Below are 17,257 nucleotides of genomic sequence, written 5' to 3'. Positions count from 1 at the left end.
TCCTCAACATCTCGATATTTTTGACTAATACCTTTTTTGACACTTAAAGTGGCATGCTAACTCGTTTGGTATGGGCCGTCAAAAAACCTAGAGACAACTGGCAAACCTTTACCCAGCCATATAAACGTGGAGGGTTCAGTGTCCCAGATTTCTACCGCTCCTATTTAGTGGTAGCGAAGCGCATTTTGCATACCATTGGTTTCATTATGATGCACGCATACAATTCCTGAAACCGGAATGTCACAGGCCCACCCGTACCCACTTTCCACAATCATGCCACAAAGCTTACCTAGCAATGCTTTTGAAATACAGATGCACCTAAGTACATGCTGGGCTTGGGCCAGACTGCACAATATCTTGGTTTTAGCCACTTGTATTCCCTACATGTCCCTCTTGCTGACAATCCCTGGCTACCGATTACTACTGAAGCTCTCACCAAACGTACCATACTCACTTGTCGATTACCTAGGCTTGGCAACAGCTCTGCAGATGCCATAGTACGCTCTGACACATCACTAGCTGAAGGGCACAATGTATCATACATGGACTGATTCATTCTACAGCTACTGCACAATATGCGCTATGATCCCCGACTGCCCCGGAGCCCCCTGACTTTCCATTGTGGTCTCTGGTCATTACAACCCAAGATAGTGCCCACTTAGTCTCTCGGTTATATCAGGCAGCTCCCTCACTGAAGCCTGTTGTGAACAGAGGGGCACGTGAAGCATAGGAAAGAGATCGGGGTAGCCCAATACCAGACAAGACATGGTACTTTTGCAGTACGAAGACCAGGTTAGTTTCAAACACTCATTGGCACAAACGACTACATTTTAAATGCCTGCACCGGGCCTATACTACCCATCATTTACTAGCCAGGTTTGATCCCACTAAATCACATTGCGGTCCTAGATGCGCCACAAAACACGTTAATTTCTCACATCTGGCGTGGAACTGTGCATCGATACTTGTGTTTTGGGAGGAGGTGTTTCACACTATCACAGATGATCGAGGCAGAGCTAGTTCCATCCCCACTTATGGCACTGTTATGATACGTTAGGCCAATCCCTGTAGGAGTTTGGTGTAATGTCGCTATTGCACTCATTAGTGAAACGCCAAGTATCTTTACACTGAGGTGACACATCATTCCCAACGGTTAAAGGATGGATTCGAGATCAAGTGAGCTGTAACACCATCAGTGATACTTGGGCTGCTTTACAACCACCCAATTCCAGGCCTAAAAACATAAGGCAAGCACAGCAAAAATACTCTTCTCGTCTGGGGTGGGGACATGTCCATGCTTAACGCGCACTCAGCCATGAGACACGTACCCATGATCTTACAAGGGAGCTATATAGCCCCACAATAGTAAATACAACAAGAGTCCCCATTGTAACAGTCCCTTCGACTGGGTTTGCTTTCTGAATATTTGCCCTTCCTATTGTTGTATCATATGCTCCCCATTTCATTGGTCATTTTCCTACTTCTCATTCCCTCCTTACTGGCGCCATTTCTTTCTATACATGCCCACCACTGCAGTTCTCTCTTTTTCAGGCAGATTCTAAGTTTCTGTTCACCCTAGATTCCTCCATTGTATCTTTATTTTCTTCAATGGTTGTCTATTGATTGCTCTTCGTTCAAAAAAAAAAAAAAAATCCATTAAGAAATATTAAGACTAAATAATCATGCATCAGTTATTTGCTTTCCGGCAGTGCCCCTGGATAATTAAAGACCACCACTGTTCCTCCTGTATTAAAACAAAAAGAACAAATTTATAAGCTGACAACAAAGTCAGTTTATGGCCTAGATCTCTTTTGCACCTGCCAGTAAAACGCATGGAAAATTGTGTTACCTGCAAAACACTGCTGAATCCAGGTCACTGAAATTCCCTTTGCAAAGTGGATTTTTATTCATATATGGGGACAAAATCAGTGATAATTTCTGTGTTAGACACAAACGCTGTGGTATTGGTGTCCTGATTTCTGCTTGCTTGTTCACCTATTCAGCAAGGAAAGCCACCACATCTTGCTTCAACATCTCAGATTTTCATATTAAATGGAAAGCAATAGATTAGCTTGAACCATGTGTCTCAAACACACAGCTAGAACAACTAGTTGCTTTTACATCTTACCCTAACCCTGTGTTCAGATGGGCTGCACAGTGCTCAGTAAGTCCCCTCTAGTATTCAACCTCTATCTTACAACACTTGTTTATCTGCTACATAATTGGTTGTTTCCCTGTTCATGTATGTGGATGATATTCAATCTTTTGGGATATCGAGATGACAGGAGATGACAGGAGTGAGAAAGCGGCGTTATCAGAGCATTCAAACAACCTGAGAATGGGTTCAGAGATGGATGAGAGGAAATTGTCTAAAAGTAAATCCTTCCAAATCTGATATTTTCTTTAACTATGAATATAGGTCATTTCGGAAACAAGTCTTTTGGCTGTGAATAGTGGGCTATTCTCTTTTGCCAATTGATGTAACCAGTAACCTAGGACTGGTGATAGATGTGGAGTTTAACTGTTCCCCAAATGACACCTATATAGAAAGCGTGTTTTAACATTTGAAAATCTAGGGGCAAATATTAGCCTTTCTAGGGTTGGATGAAATGATAATGGTAGTTGAACAGTTTGTCCATTCTCAATTTGACTGTTACACCGTGATGCATTTGGTTTGCCTATTCGGGAACTTTCTAAACTGCAGCACATTCAGAGTGCAGCAGCTAGAATCCTCTTGCCTGAGGGAAATTGAATCAATGTCCTAAAAACTAAAATCATTGGTTAAAATCATGCTTAAGGACTTTGACTAAAGCAGCGTGCTTTATCAACTGGATTCTTCATCGTGAATTTATCCTGATCATGAAGTTTTCCAATTGAATGTCTATTAAGCTAATGCCCAATGCAAAGTTTCTTCTCTCTGTGCTTGTGCCCAAGCAATTTTGATGGGATAGAAAAATTTCACTGAGCAAGATCCACAATTTCCTTTCCATACAGATTAGTTAATCTATTCTTCTTACCTTTCCTGGACTTGTCAAACCATGGCACTTTATTAATTCTAGCTAGATGAACACTAACTGAATATCACAACAATGAACATAGGCCTTAATGACTTAAAAAATAAGTAAAAACATGAAAAAAATACACACCAAATACAGAGCAATAAAATAGAGCAAAATTGTTTTTGACATACCTTTTACCTAATACAGCAAAGGAAACATTTAATTGCAGGTATTTTGTGCCCAGGAGCACCTCAGTTGATAACAGCAAGAAGAGCTCAACCAACAGCAAAGTACAATATATTTTAAACATTACGTACTCTAATAGCATACATGGTTGCACAGGAAAAGACCACGGACAAATTACTGTTGAGGTTTTGTATTTTGTATAAAGGTTTCCAGTGTTCTACTGAAAGAACAGTTCCTACTATGTTAAAGTACTATCTGAAGAAATTCAATAAAATGGAATGCTTGAAAGAGCATGTAGAATCACTAAAAAGAGTAAAATATTGTTTCATTCTACACATACTTTATAAATGAAGAGATCTTACTTAATGTCAAGTTGTGGAGACAATTGCTGGAGTCGTGTGTAGGAAAACATCCAGGCATAGCTCACAGCTGTAGGGCAATGTTTTGGTAGATGTTCTTGCTTCAGAAAACTGGAAAGACTAATTACCCATGGATCTTGACCCTGGGTTACATGAGCAAATATCCATGTGTGTGATGGGCTGATAACATCAAACTGATGACTGACTGGGGAAGAACTCCAGTCTGCTAATGTCTGTAAATCGATTGCACTAGGACAATACAACAAAGTTGTCTGTGGAAAGAAAACAAAAAAGAATCTTATAGCAGAACAAAATCAGCTCACAAATATTGCAGCGAATTATTGATTTTCATGCCAGTTTTTGCATATATGCTTCAAATCACGATTCCATAGTACTTTTAATAACAATGCTATCCATTTACTCAAGCCATCTGTAGGAACCTGGGTTTTTGTTGCAGTCTCCCCCACCCCCTCCCAAAACACACATTCTGCCTGGTATTTGATGCAACTATGACTGAAGTTGTAGGAAAGTGCTCCTTTTTGACATGGTCATCCTCATCCCCACTTTTTGCCTGGTAAGTGATGTGATTTTGACAGAGTGCACTGGGTTCCTGCAAACTAGGTCCCCAGTGCCAGAGCTCTTTCCCAAAAACGTACAATTGCTCCCCAAACTGGAAAAACCTTTAGCACCCTCTGTGAGTCCCTAGGAAATGGAACCCTTGTACCTAGGGTGGGAAATACTAAAGAAGGCCCCTAAGAGCTGTAGCACGATTTGTGCCACCCTAAAGGACCCCTCACAAAACACATGCAAGATTGCCATTGCAGGCTGTGTGTCTTGATGCAGACAAAAGTGAAAACACTACACGTCACACATCCCAGAGTGTCATGTCCCCTATGACTACATGTGATATTTGTCACCCTTTCAGCAGGCCTAACCGAGCTAAGGCAGGGTGCTGAATATTACATTTGAGGGCATGCCTGCATGAGCAAATATGCCCATGTGCTGTCTGTCCTATTACTGCCAATGCAAGTGAACAGGGAAGCCACTTCAAAACGTGCTGGACACTGGTGAAAACGAGTTCCATAGCTACATGATGGCTTCATTGAAAATAGGGGTGTGTGGTAAACATCTTGTATCGGCAAACCCACTATAAGATCAGTGGTGGATTTACCAATACATGCACCCAGAGGGCACTTTAGAAGTGCCCCCTGAAAACCTACCAGCCTCTGGTGTGCTTGCTGACTGGTTTCTACCAGCTTGCCACCCGAGACTCTATTCTGGCCTCCTAGGGTGAGCGCCTTTGCCCTCAGGAGACCCAGAACAAAAGCCTGTCCGGAAAGAGGGTGTAACACCCCCTCCCACAGAATAACCTGCTAATTAGACTCTTCTCTGAAGCCTTAACATATATGAAGATATTTTCTATTTTTATAAATTGGTGTGGATCTCCTTCTTGAGTCGTGTTGTTATTTATTGATCATTGTGTGTATTTGCAAATGTCTTGCACTCTTCTATGTTAAGCCTAAGACTGCTCTACCACATTACCCCCAAACAGAGCATTTTGGGATTGCTTAGCAAGCCCTGTCCACTCATAAGGGAACCCCTGGACTTTTTACACTATCTCAGATTTTTGATATATCAAATAAAGAGCCAGCTTCCTACAGAAGTGTACTGGGTTCCTGCTATACAGGTACCTAGTACCAGTGTTCTTTCCTTAAAACTGTACAATTGTTTCCCCCAATTGGCAATACCGCAAGCACCCGCTGCAAGGCCCTAGTAAGGAGTGCTCCTGGAATTTAGGGCAAGGGGTCCTAAAAAGGGCCCGGGGTACTAAAGAGGGCCCCCCAAGGGCTGCCGCACGAATTGTGCCAATTTAAGGGACCCCTCACCTACACCTGCAAGACTGCCATTTCAGGCTGCGTGTTTTGGTGCAGACCAAAGTGAAAATACGACAGGACACCCATTCCTGAGTGCCATGTCCCCTAACACTGCGTGCAGTATTTGTAAGTCACCCCTACAGCAGGCCTTACAGCCCTGAGGCCGGGTGCTTAATATCACGTGAGGACGTACTTGCATGAGCAGATATGCCCCTGTACTGGTCAGTTTCATTACAAGTGAACAGGGAAGTAATTTTAGAGCATGTGCTTGAGACTGGTGAAAACGAGTTCCCCAGCTACATGATGGCTTTGTTTGGTATCAAACATCTCTTATTGATAAACCCACGCCGATTCCTGTGTTGGATTTATTAATACATGCACCCAGAGGGCACCTTAAAGGTGACCCCTGACCACTTACCAGCTTCTGGTGTAATGACCAACTGGTCTCTGCCAGCGTGTCACCCGAGACAGATAACTGACCTCCCAGGATGAGGGCCTTTGCTCTCAGGAGGTCAGAAACGAAGCCTGCATGGGAAGAGGGTGTTCACACCCTCTCCCATAGGGTGACATACTAATTGGCACTCCTAGGCCGGTGAGCCTCAAAGAAGCTCCAACCTTGGAAATGAGAATCTGGCTCCCCCCTCACACCCTTTGTCCAGAGACCTTCGGCACCTGGACAGGTGGGAAATTAGCTGGTCAGGTAGGCGTGCCCACCGCCAGGCTTGTACCACCCCATCAGGGGGCCTACTTTGATGTGGGTACGACTTTTCATGTGGCCACCTTTATGTTAGAATACTTAGGAATTCTGGGACAGGGTTATGACTTCTTCACACAGGAAGTCATATAGGGGGCATAGTGACCACAGGGGCGAGTAAACCGTTGGCTACAACCCTACACTCCCCTAAAGTCTGTATTTAGGGGAGCCACTGGCACCAGAAAATCAGATCCTGCAGACCTGAAAGATGAAGGACGAGAAGTGTCTCATTCTGCAAGATCTGAAGACCCAGCAACTGACTTGGAGTGACTTGGCTTCGACACTCGCGCCAAAAGTCGACTTGTCCTGCAGCTGCTGGGGGAACCGCCAGCCCTGCACCCAGAAACCAAGACCTCCCGAGAAGTAGCAGACTGCTTCCCTGCACCCTGCAGGGATCCAAAGACTCCTGTGAGGACTTTGTGACCGCAGAAACTCAACACCTTAAGATACCACTGCACCCGTCGATCCAAGCTCAAGTTGAAGTGGGCCAGCAGTGTCATTGTGGTCCCCCAGCCCTCCATGGTTTCACCTCCAGTGAACTCTCAGACGTTGCCTGCAGCCTCTGCACGCATGCCACCTCTACCGCAACTGCACCTGGTAAGAAAAACCTGACGCCAGGGATACCTGTGCACACTTTGCCCCTGGGCCATGGAGAAGAGGACCAAAAGTGTATCTACGTCCTTGGTATCATGAAGCCTGAGCCCTATTGTTTGTTCAGCCAGACTGGCCTCCCAGTCCAATCCTCCAGCCTCTTTACGCGAAGAGCCCAAAAGAGTAACACTAGGACCCCAACGCAGTTTGGCACCTATGCACCATGCTGCGCTGGTGGTGTTCTGCTGGTGGAGCCTTGGACCTTGCCCACAACTCACCTTAACTCCTGGAAATTGGTCTCGTAAGTCGCTGTACTATAACTGAATGCTGCATTGACTTTTCCATCCGTAGGATAACATTGCAGCTTCTGAAAATTGCACTAAATGTTGACTTTTTGAATTGAAAAGAATTTCAATTTAAATACATACTTGCCTGAACGACTTGCTTCTGGTACCAAGCCTATATAAAGATATGTGTTATTTTTTATACATTGGTGTGAATCTCCTTATTCAGTCATGTGTCTTATTTATTGACTATTGTATGTATTTGCAGATATTGTGCACTCCTCTGTTATAAGCTTAAGGCTGCTTGACCACCCTACCTCCTAGAAGAGCACCTTGGGTTTGCCATAGCAAGCCCCCAGTCCACTCATAATGGAACCCCTGTACTCTTTTCACGATATATTTCACATTGATATATCATATAAAGAGCCAGCTTCTTACGCCATCCAAATAAAACATCTAGCACATCTGTAAATGAAATCATCTTCAGGGGTGAATCGGGTCCTTATCACAAGCTAAAAGATTTTTATGAAGTATTGTCAAATGCTTTATCTTCCAAAATCGGAGGGATTTTTTGTTAGCAAAAATGAAAGTGTTATCCATGTTGACAAACACATGGGGAGAGTAAGGCACAGTATTATTTTCCTAGACAAAATAGCAAACTTGGCAGACACTCCAAAGGAAGACTTCCAGAAAAAGACTTCTTGCTGACATTACCTACAGCACTCTTCTCTGGATCTTGGTTCAAGCTTAAAGGGAGATAACAAAAAGCAGAAACCTTCTCAGTGAGGTGGGCACCTCCATCCTTGGCAGTTGAAAACTGGGGGAAGCAAGCGCAGGTCAAGAGACCATAATTCCCAGGTCGGTGCAGAACAAAGTATCTACACGTTTGAAATTTGGGTATTCCCTACAATCAAGGAAGTTCCTAAGCACGTTTTGTTTGTGCATTTAGAGGTCATGGAACATGGTCATCCCCGCCTGGACCAATTTAGGCTGGTCCAATCAAATGTTTATTGGTCACAGAGATCAGACCCAAACAATGTAGTAGGAAGATTGAAAGGAAATGGGGTGTATTATACCTCCCAACATCTCATACACTACCAACCCGTTTAGAACAAGTCTGGTTTTGTTTGACAAATCTTAGCTCAACTCAAAGGAGCTGTGGCTTTGAGCAGTCAGGATTCAATAAAAGAATACATGTAAAGCCTTTAAACAGCCTTAAAACAATTGAAGAAACAAACGAGACTCATGAAATTCGACACCAATTTATAAAAATGTATTTGACTTTTACGAATTTTTAGACATCAAAACAAAAAAGATCCACCAGAGGGTTCTGAAGATATGGATTTGACAAGGTATAGTAATTTGAAACGTTTTACTTAACCGCGAACAAGCATTGGAAAATTCATCCAATTTAAACACTTGGAAACTTTCAACAAAAAGTTACTTCAAGAATGAATATGGTTACTTGTAAGTACTTTTGATGACCAACCCCAGCAGGGAGCCAGTCAAGGGGACCAGTAAGGTCTAAAGAAACAGCCATCTTGGTCAGGAAAGCAGTGTTCAGTCTAGTTCAACTGTCAGTGGTCCCTTGCGGTTGACGTTTATGCAGTGGTCCTGATGCAAGGGATACAGGATGTTGAAGATGCTTAAAGATGCTGAAGATGTAATGTGGACCTCCCAAGCATGCAGTTATTCTGTAATCTAGGCCTGATGCTGGCAAAGAGGAATATAGCGAAGCATTGCGGGGACCCTAAGGCCCGAACTATAAGAGCATGTAAAACATGCATGGACCTTTATATGGTAGTGGAGAAAGTCAACTTTAAGCTAGTGGATGCCCACCTAAGTTCCGTAAAAGATGAGCTAGTTGGTTCAAATACTATGAGCTTGGCATACGAAATGAAACCCCTGACTGATTTATGCAATTTATTGTGTTTTTTGTAAAAAGACATGTGGATTTACCTAATGTTTCCAGTCACTTCAATGATGTGTTATGAAGACATGCGTGTAGTGCTGCTGCTCTTCTGCTGTGCGGTTTGCCTTTATGCATCGAGTATCAGTTGGTGCTCTTATTACTGTATATAAAATCAAATGAATCAAATGAAAAGATTTTAAAGAAGGATGCTGAAGATGCTGTGCAGATTCACATGCTGTGCACGGACTGTGAAGGAGTCCCTCTTCCAAAGTGGTGGTTATTCGGTGGGGGTAGCAGGTGTTTGAAAAAGAGTCCTTAGTACTGGTTAACCAACGTTGGCTTGTTGACGTTCAAGTACATCCACACAATGTTTTGTGAAGGTGTGTGGTGCTGACCATATTGCTGCTTTGCGAATGTCTGCAAGGAGAATGTTGCCTAAAAATGCCACAGAAGCCCCTATTTTACAAGTAGAGAGCTTTAGGGGTTACAGGAAAAAGCCTTTTAGATTTAGCATAACAAGTTTGGATACATTTTACCAACCATCTTGAAATTCGACTGAGAAGGCTGTTCCAATGTGAGGAGGTGAAAAAGCAACAAATAATTGCAAAGTCTTCCTAAAAGTCTTGGTTCTGTCAATTTAGTACATTAAAGCTTGTTTGACATCAAGTGTAGCTCTAGCTGCAACAGACTATAGTTGCGGAAAGAAAACAGGTAACTCAATTTAATATTGTGAAAAGGGGAGACTACTTTAGGTAGAACCTTTCATTTGTCCACACAACTAATTTGTCTCGGTGTAGTTGGAAGAATGGTTCTTCTAAAGTTAGTGCCTGGATTTCACTAACACACCTAAGTGAAGTAAAAATTCAACTTTCCAAGATAAATATTGCATTTGGCAGGAATGTAGTGGTTCAAATGGAGGTCTTAAAAGTCTTGTTAGTACAATGTTAAGATTGCATGTTGGTGCAAGATGAACCCTTGGTGGAATGAGTTAAGTCCTTCCATAAACATCTTAATCACAGGTATCCTGAATAAAGACAAATGTCTATTTTGAAAGTAAGCGGTAATGGCTGCTAAGTGTAAGCCTATTGAGGTATATGCAAGACCTGAATTTTGGAGATGAAACAAATACAAAATTATTATTTGTACTTGTCCATGTAGCGGGTCAAAGTTTTGCTGCAGGCAGTATAGAACAAATCTTTTCCATTTGGCAGCATAGCATTGTCTGGTTATAGGTTTACGCGCTTGTTTAAGCATATCCATACATTGTTGAGATAAATTTAAGTATCCAAATTCTAGGACTTCAGGAGCTATATCACAAGGTTAATTTCCTTGGGATTGCAACGTCTTACTCTGCCCTGGTTTTGTATGAGAAGGTCCTGGTTGAGAGGAAGCTTCTCGTGTGGGAATAGAGAGAGTTCCAGTAGTGTGGTGAACCATGGCTGACATGCCATGTTGGAGCTACTAGAACTAGGGTAAGGGAGGACTGCCGAAGGTTCCTGACCACTAGCAAAAGTGGTGGAAGAGGTGGAAAAGCATAGGCAAAAATTCCTGACCAGTTCATCCACAGGGTAATGCTCTTTAATAGGAGGTGTGGGAACCTGGATGCGAACTTTGGGCAATTTGCGTTTTCTGGGGTTGCAAACAGGCCTATTTGTGAGAACCCCCATTTTTGAAAGAACTGTAGGAGAACTTTGGGATGAAGTTCCCATTAATGTACTTGTTGCATCCTGCGTAACAGATCTGCAGCTTGATTGCTTGTCCCTGGTGCATGTTCTGCCAGAATCTTAATGTTGTGATGTATTGCTAAGCACCCAATGGTTTGGGCTAAGCAGGATAATTGCAGAGGGTGTGCCCCCCCCCCCCCTCCCCATTTTTGTAGATCGTACATTGCTGTCATATTGTCTACTGGTATTAGGACAACTTTGTGCATTAGGTTGGGTAGGAACGCTGTCAATGCTTGGTGAACAGCTTGAAGCGCTAGATAATCGATATATAGACTCCTGTGTTGGGAGTCCCATACACCCTGAATTGTTAGATCCTGAAGGTGAGCTCCCCAACATGTCAGGGATTCATGTGCTGTAAGAATGACATCTGGATCTAGAAATGGCCGCCATTTGGATAGATTTTGTGCATTCCACCATGGCAGAGAGCAATGTGTGCAGCAACACTAGATCGTATAATAGACCCTGTGACTGTGTCCATTGACATGAGAAGTATTCTTGCAGCTGTCTCATATGTAATTGGCCATGTGGAACCATTGCTATGCACAATGCTATCATGCCTAAAAGTCTCATGACAAATTTAACTTGTACTTGGGAATGAGGTTGAAGGTGTTGGATTAGTGACACAATGGTCTATATTCTGTCCATATCTGGGTATGATAGTCCCAAACAGACACCAAGTATAGCTCCTAGATATGGATGTATTGGGACGGTTGAAGGTGGGATTTTTGCAGATTGATGGTAAACCCTAGTTGATGTAACAGTGTGAGAGTTTGTTGTGTATGATGTTTGCATTGCTGGGAGTGGTTTGCCTTTATCAACCAATGGTCCAGTATAAGGAAACAAATGGACTTTCTGTCCGTGCAGACGTGACGCGACTACTGCTAGGCATTTTGTGAATACCCTCGGTGTAGTGGTGACTCCAAATGGGAGAACTTTGAATTGATAATTTTTCCCTCGGAAGAGAAACCGTACGTATTTTCTGTGTGATGGGTGCATGGGTATGTGTTAAATAGGCATCTTTCAGATCTAGGGGTGCAATGAAGTTGCCTATTTTTAACAGTGGAACCACCACCTCCTGGAGAGTGCCCATGTGGAAGTGTTCTGATAGGATATAATGATTGTGTGGTCTGAGATCCAGAATGAATCTAAGCTGTCTTTATTGGAAATAAGGAAGTAGAGTGAGTATACTCCTATTCCGTGATATTGTTTTTGAACTGGTTCTATCGTTCCTTTTGAGTAATAGAGCAGATATCTCTTGTTGTAGTAGAGATGGATGCTGAACGGAAAGTTTGTTTGTGTGAGGTGGAATATTTAGAGGAGTTGTGATAAGCCCCAGACAATAACCATGTTGGTTAATGTCCAACACCCATTGATCTGAAGTAATGTTTGCCCGTGCCGGTAAAATGTTTTGTAGACGTCCCACGACAGGAGTTAAATGGCAGGAGCGAATGGTAACAAAAGTCATTGCTTGGTGTTTGTATTTGCAGTTCGGGTAGAATTTCCACAACCGCGACCTTTGAAGTTATTTCCTCCGTAAGATCCTCTACAAAAGATTTTACCACTGGAGGATTGTGCTTGATTTTTGTAGGCAGAGCCAGAGGTGTCAAAGGAGGCAGATCTAGTGTAATTGAGCCTACAAAAGGATCCCCGATATATAGAAGTTTGTATATAGTATTGTATGTAAATAGTTGAATATTTATTTGGCAACCTGTGTCCTTTTTCATTTTCGCTGCGTCCACCTGGGCACCAAAGAGGTGCTCTTTGTCAAAGGGGAGATTGAGAATTGTTTGTTAGACCTCAGGATTGAAAGCCAAGTATGTCTACATAAAAGGACACTGGTGTTGATGAACAAGTTACTTACCTTCGGTAACGATATATCTGTAAGAAACATTAGTTAGTGATAGATTCCTTAACTTAGAATTACCCCCAGGCGTCAGACTGGATCCGGAAAGTTTGTCAGCAGTACCTCGGAAGGTGGCGTGGTGCGGCTTTGCATCCGTCGTTGGCGTCATTATCGCCGAGATGACGTCGGGCAGCAACTTCAACGCCGCCCTCGCGCGCTGACATCAGTTCTGAACACTACTTTCTGCGCCAGGAACGCAGAGCCATGCAAGATACTGACAACTGGTGCATTGAAACTAGGGTCCTGAAATATAGGACCTTAACCCTAAAAATCAGTTTGCAGAACCGGGAGGATGGGTGTGGCGGTAATGGAGCGCACATTAAATATGTAAGAACCAGGTTCAAGTCCCACTGTGGCATTACAAAAGGAATAGGAGGGAAAAGATGAGTAATGCCTTTGAGAAATCCATTTACAACAGGGGACTTGAAAAGAGAGGGCTGATCAAGGAGCCTGAGAAAGGCCAAAATAGCAGAAAGGAAGCCCTTGATATTGCCCAGAGCAGAGCCCTGCAGGGCCAAAGAAAGAAGGAACAGAAGAACTTCTGAAAAGAGGGGCCGAAAGGGGATCCACAGCCTTTGCTCTGCACCATGCCACAAATTTGTTCCACCTGCAGGCGTATACCAACTTAGTGGAGTGATGCCTGGCTGCCAGAATGACATCACAGACATCACAGACTTCAGGAGGCAAGTCGAAAGGAATCAACTGCCGCCACTCAAGCTTCACGCAAAGAGGTGGACACTAGACAGGTTCGGGTGGAGGACCGTCCCCTGCTGCTGCGACAGAAGATCCTCCTGAAGAGGCAGTCGGATCGGGGAATTGATCATCATACTGAGTAGCTCGGGATACCAAACTCTTCGAGGCCAGTCCGGAGCCACAAGAATGACTTGGGCCCGGTTGCGCTTGATTTTCTTCAGCACTCTGGGCAGAAGTAGTATAGGCGGAAAGGCATACAACAGACCGCAACTCCACGCACAACTAAAAGAGTCGCCTAGCGAGTGCCGCCTTGGAAATCCCAATGCGCAGAATTGCTGTGCGTTCTCTTCAGTGGTGAATAGATCTACAATAGGCTCTCCCCACTGCTGAAAGAGACCTTGCGCCACGTCCGAGTGAAGATGCCATTCGTGATCCTTCATGCACCTGTGGCTGAGTTTGTCCTCCCTGGCATTCAGTGAACCTGCTAGGTGTTGAACCACCAGGGAAATCCCCTGCTGTTCCAGCCATGTCCAGAGGCGCAGAGCCTTCTGACATAGGGTCTACAACAGCCACCCCGCCCTGTTTGTTGCAGTACCACATGGCGGTGGTGATGTCCGTGAACACCTGCACTACTTTCCCCTTCACAGAGGGAAGGAATGCCTTCAGTGCAAGTCGGATCGGCCAAAGCTCCAGAAGGTTGATATGGAGCCTGGACTCCGCCGGAGACCAGAGGCCTCTGATCTCCGCCTCCCCCATGTGGTTCCCCATCCCAGTAGGGACGTGTTCGTCACTACCGTGTGCTCCGGTTGGGGAAGGGAGAGGGATCTACCTTGGACGCAATGCCGGTTCATGAGCCACCACTGCAGCTGCTGTGCAGTGCCCTCTGAGATCTGGACGTAATCGGACAGGTTCCCCTGATGCTGCGCCCACTGGAACATCAGGTCCCACTGCAGAGCCCGCATTTGCCATCTGGCATGAGTGACCAGCAGGAGGCCATAAGGCCCAGCAGCCCCATGGGCATCCTGACCGAAACCCAGGATAGAGGCTGAAAGATCGGAATGATAGCCTGAATATCCTGGACTCGCCATTCGGGAGGATAGGCTTGAAACTGTGTTGTATCCAGAACCGCTCCGATGAAGAGGAGCTTCTGAGAGGGAATCAGGTGAGACTTCGGCACACTGATGAGAACCCCAGCAAATGCAGGAGGTCGGCTGTAGTCTGGAGGTAGAAGACGACCGTCTGTGGTGAGCCCACCTTCAACAACCAGTCACCGAGGTAGGGGAAGACTGGAATGGAGCTGCGACCACCGCCATCACTTCCGTGAACACCCGAGGGGTGCTGGTAGGGCCAAAGGGGAGCATGGTGTGGGCCGTTAAGACGGGAATGTGGAAATATACGTCTTGCAGGTCCAACGCTACCATCCAGTCTCCAGGGTCCAGGGCAGACCAGACCTGAGCCAGGGTTAGCATCTTGAACTTCTCCTTCCGAAAGAAGCAATTGACATCCTTGAGGTCCAAGATAAGACGCAGGCCCTTGTCCTTCTTGGGCACCAGAAAGTAATGGGAATAACCACGTCCTACTTCTGGCGCAGGAATGCGCTCAATGGCCCCCTTGGCCAAGAGGGCGCGACTTCCTGTTGAAGACGTGCCAAATGATGCCCCGACATGCGGTGGTACTGGGGTGGCATGGCTGGAGGGGTAGTCTCGAAGGGGAGGGCGTAGCCCCTTCAGGACTATTTGTAAAACCCACCTGTCCGAAGTGCTGGTGCGCCAGTGGGGGAGGGGATGGCGAATCCTGCCGCCCACTGGCGTTTGATGAGCCTGAAAAACCGGACAAGGAAGGTTTTGTGGCATTGGTGGCCGGGGTGGAAGTGGCTCCCTGACCCGCCTCTGTGGGTCCCACGTCCGCGCCGAGACTGCTGCTGCTGCAGCCTGTGGCTCTGAAGCAAACGTGTTGGGGCGCCACTTTCGTGGCCACGAAAGGAGCGAAAGGCAGAATGCGGAGGAGGGCGCGTGGTGGAAAGACCCAAGGACTTGGCCATAGCCAGCGAGTCCTTAAAGCGCTCCAACGCACTATCTGCCTTGTTGCCAAAAAGGCAAATGCCATCAAAGGGCATGTCCATCAGGGTGTTCTGGACATCCCCCGAGAAGCCAGTGTTCCTCAGCCAGGCGTGGGGGCGGAGCGCCACTGTCATGGAAATCACTCTGCCCAGCGAGTCGGTGGTGTCAAGGCCACATCGAATTGTGAATTTCGCTGCATCTCTTCCCTCAGCAATAGCCTGAGAGAGCACTGTCCACACCTTCTCCGGACACTCAGAAAGTGGGAATAACGGCCCAAGAGGCATGCGGTGTTCATAGACCGCAGCCCTGAACTGGCGGAAGAAAAAAACCTTCGTCTCTTGGATTCCCTGTCCAGGGGTGCGGTAGGGAATGCACTTTGGGATGTGGAGGCTTGGACAACCAAACTCTCAGGGGTGAGGTGTTGGGGAAGGAAAAGGGGGGGGGGGGGGGGGGGGGGGGTCGCCCGGGGCCAGACGATGGCGTCGGGCCATGTTCCTATCCACAGGAGCCCCTGTGTTGGGCCTGGACCAGGTGCCCAAAAGAATATCAGAAAGTGCCTCATTAAAAGGCAGCAGTGACTCCACAGAGGTAGCCGCCGGCTGAAGCACTTCTGTCAGGAGGTTAGTCCTGACGGCCACTGTAGGGAGTTGGAGGTGGAGAGTCTCGGCCGCCCTATGCAACTCCACTGCGTAACTTGCACCTTCCTCCATAGCCACGGTAGGAGGAGTGAGCATGCCACGGTCAGGGGAGGTGTCCAGACCACTGGCATCCCCCAGTTCCTCTGCCCAGTCCGGGTCATACTCACATTGAGCTGTGAGAGGGTACTCAGACCGTGTCCACATCGGGGCTGAGACCGGGGGTAAACGTCGTCCGGTGCCATGGGCGACATCAGAGGTGGTAACGGTGGGGTCGACGTCAGTGGAGGTGTCACGAGGTCAACCGGCGCTGACCGGGAGCCAGGCCTGGATCCTTGGGGGCCCTGCGGTGCCGAGGCCGGAGCAGACAACGAAGCCGCCGACAGTGAAGGGTGAGGACCCCCAGTCGTGCCCGCGGGGCCCAAAGGCGTGCCGGCGGGGCACCACCCACACCCTCAGCCACGACGGGCGAGGGGAAGTCGGTGAGCAATGAAGCTTCTTCGACTTCTTGTGATGCTTCGCCTTACTTGACCCCGAGTGCTAGGACTTCGATCCCGACGAACAATGGCGATGGCTCCCTCGACCTCCCACGGGACCAGGACCTTGAGCAGCACGTAGCTGACTGCCGGACTTCAAGCAACTTTCGGGACCGCTCCCGCAAAGTCTTCGGCGCCATTGCCCAGCAGCCGGGGCACGACTTGGGGTTGTGGTTGCGCCCCAGGCAGTAGAGACACACGCGGTGCGGGTCCGTCAACGACATCATGCAATGACAGTCCCCGCAAGACTTAAAGCCGGGCATTCCTACGGCACCAGGAGTCGATCGACTTGAAAAAGAGAGACAAAAAGGCCTTGAAAAACACAGTCAAAAAGTGACTGGGGGTACCGCTCTCTCCAGATCTGCGCTTGCTGGCTCGGAAAAAGAAAGAACTGGAGGTCAGCGTGCGAGGGCGGTGTTTAAGTATCTGCCGCGACGTCATCTCGGCACACACCGCCACCTTCTGACGCGCACGGGTACTGCTGATGAAAACTTTCCAGGTCCAGTCTGACGCCTGGGGGTAATGCTAAGGTAAGTGATCTCTCACTACGTGTTTCTTTCAGATACGTCTAGCTGCAGAGTCTAAGAGTATAGTGCATATTTTATTGAATTGTTAGTGAGGAGTTTTCCCTCATTAACAATTTCAAAACTCTGTTAAAATATTTTTCAGGAAGATGTTGGAAGAGCTCCATCTCATCTCATCCCAATGGGCCCTGTCATATCTAACTAAAAGTGCCTGGCTGTTGGC

At 46.4% G+C, this 17,257-nt stretch overlaps 1 protein-coding gene across 19 annotated transcripts in view; it reads right to left on the bottom strand.

Moving 5' to 3' along the window:
• FRYL (FRY like transcription coactivator) overlaps positions 1 to 17,257 on the bottom strand; it is a 2,516,714-nt gene that overhangs the window by 1,631,834 nt on the left and 867,623 nt on the right. For all 19 annotated transcript variants that reach the window (XM_085642132.1, XM_085642134.1, XM_085642126.1 and 16 more), the window contains one exon: positions 3,548 to 3,816. In XM_085642132.1, coding sequence (XP_085498258.1) covers positions 3,548 to 3,816 — 269 coding nt within the window. The remainder of the gene's footprint in view (positions 1 to 3,547; positions 3,817 to 17,257) is intronic.

This window comes from Triturus cristatus, chromosome 2_2, assembly GCF_964204655.1.
Source record: "Triturus cristatus chromosome 2_2, aTriCri1.1, whole genome shotgun sequence".
NCBI classification, from domain to species: Eukaryota; Metazoa; Chordata; class Amphibia; order Caudata; family Salamandridae; genus Triturus; species Triturus cristatus.
Note: the sequence above shows the minus strand (reverse complement) of the source record. Positions and strands in the feature narration are given on the sequence as shown.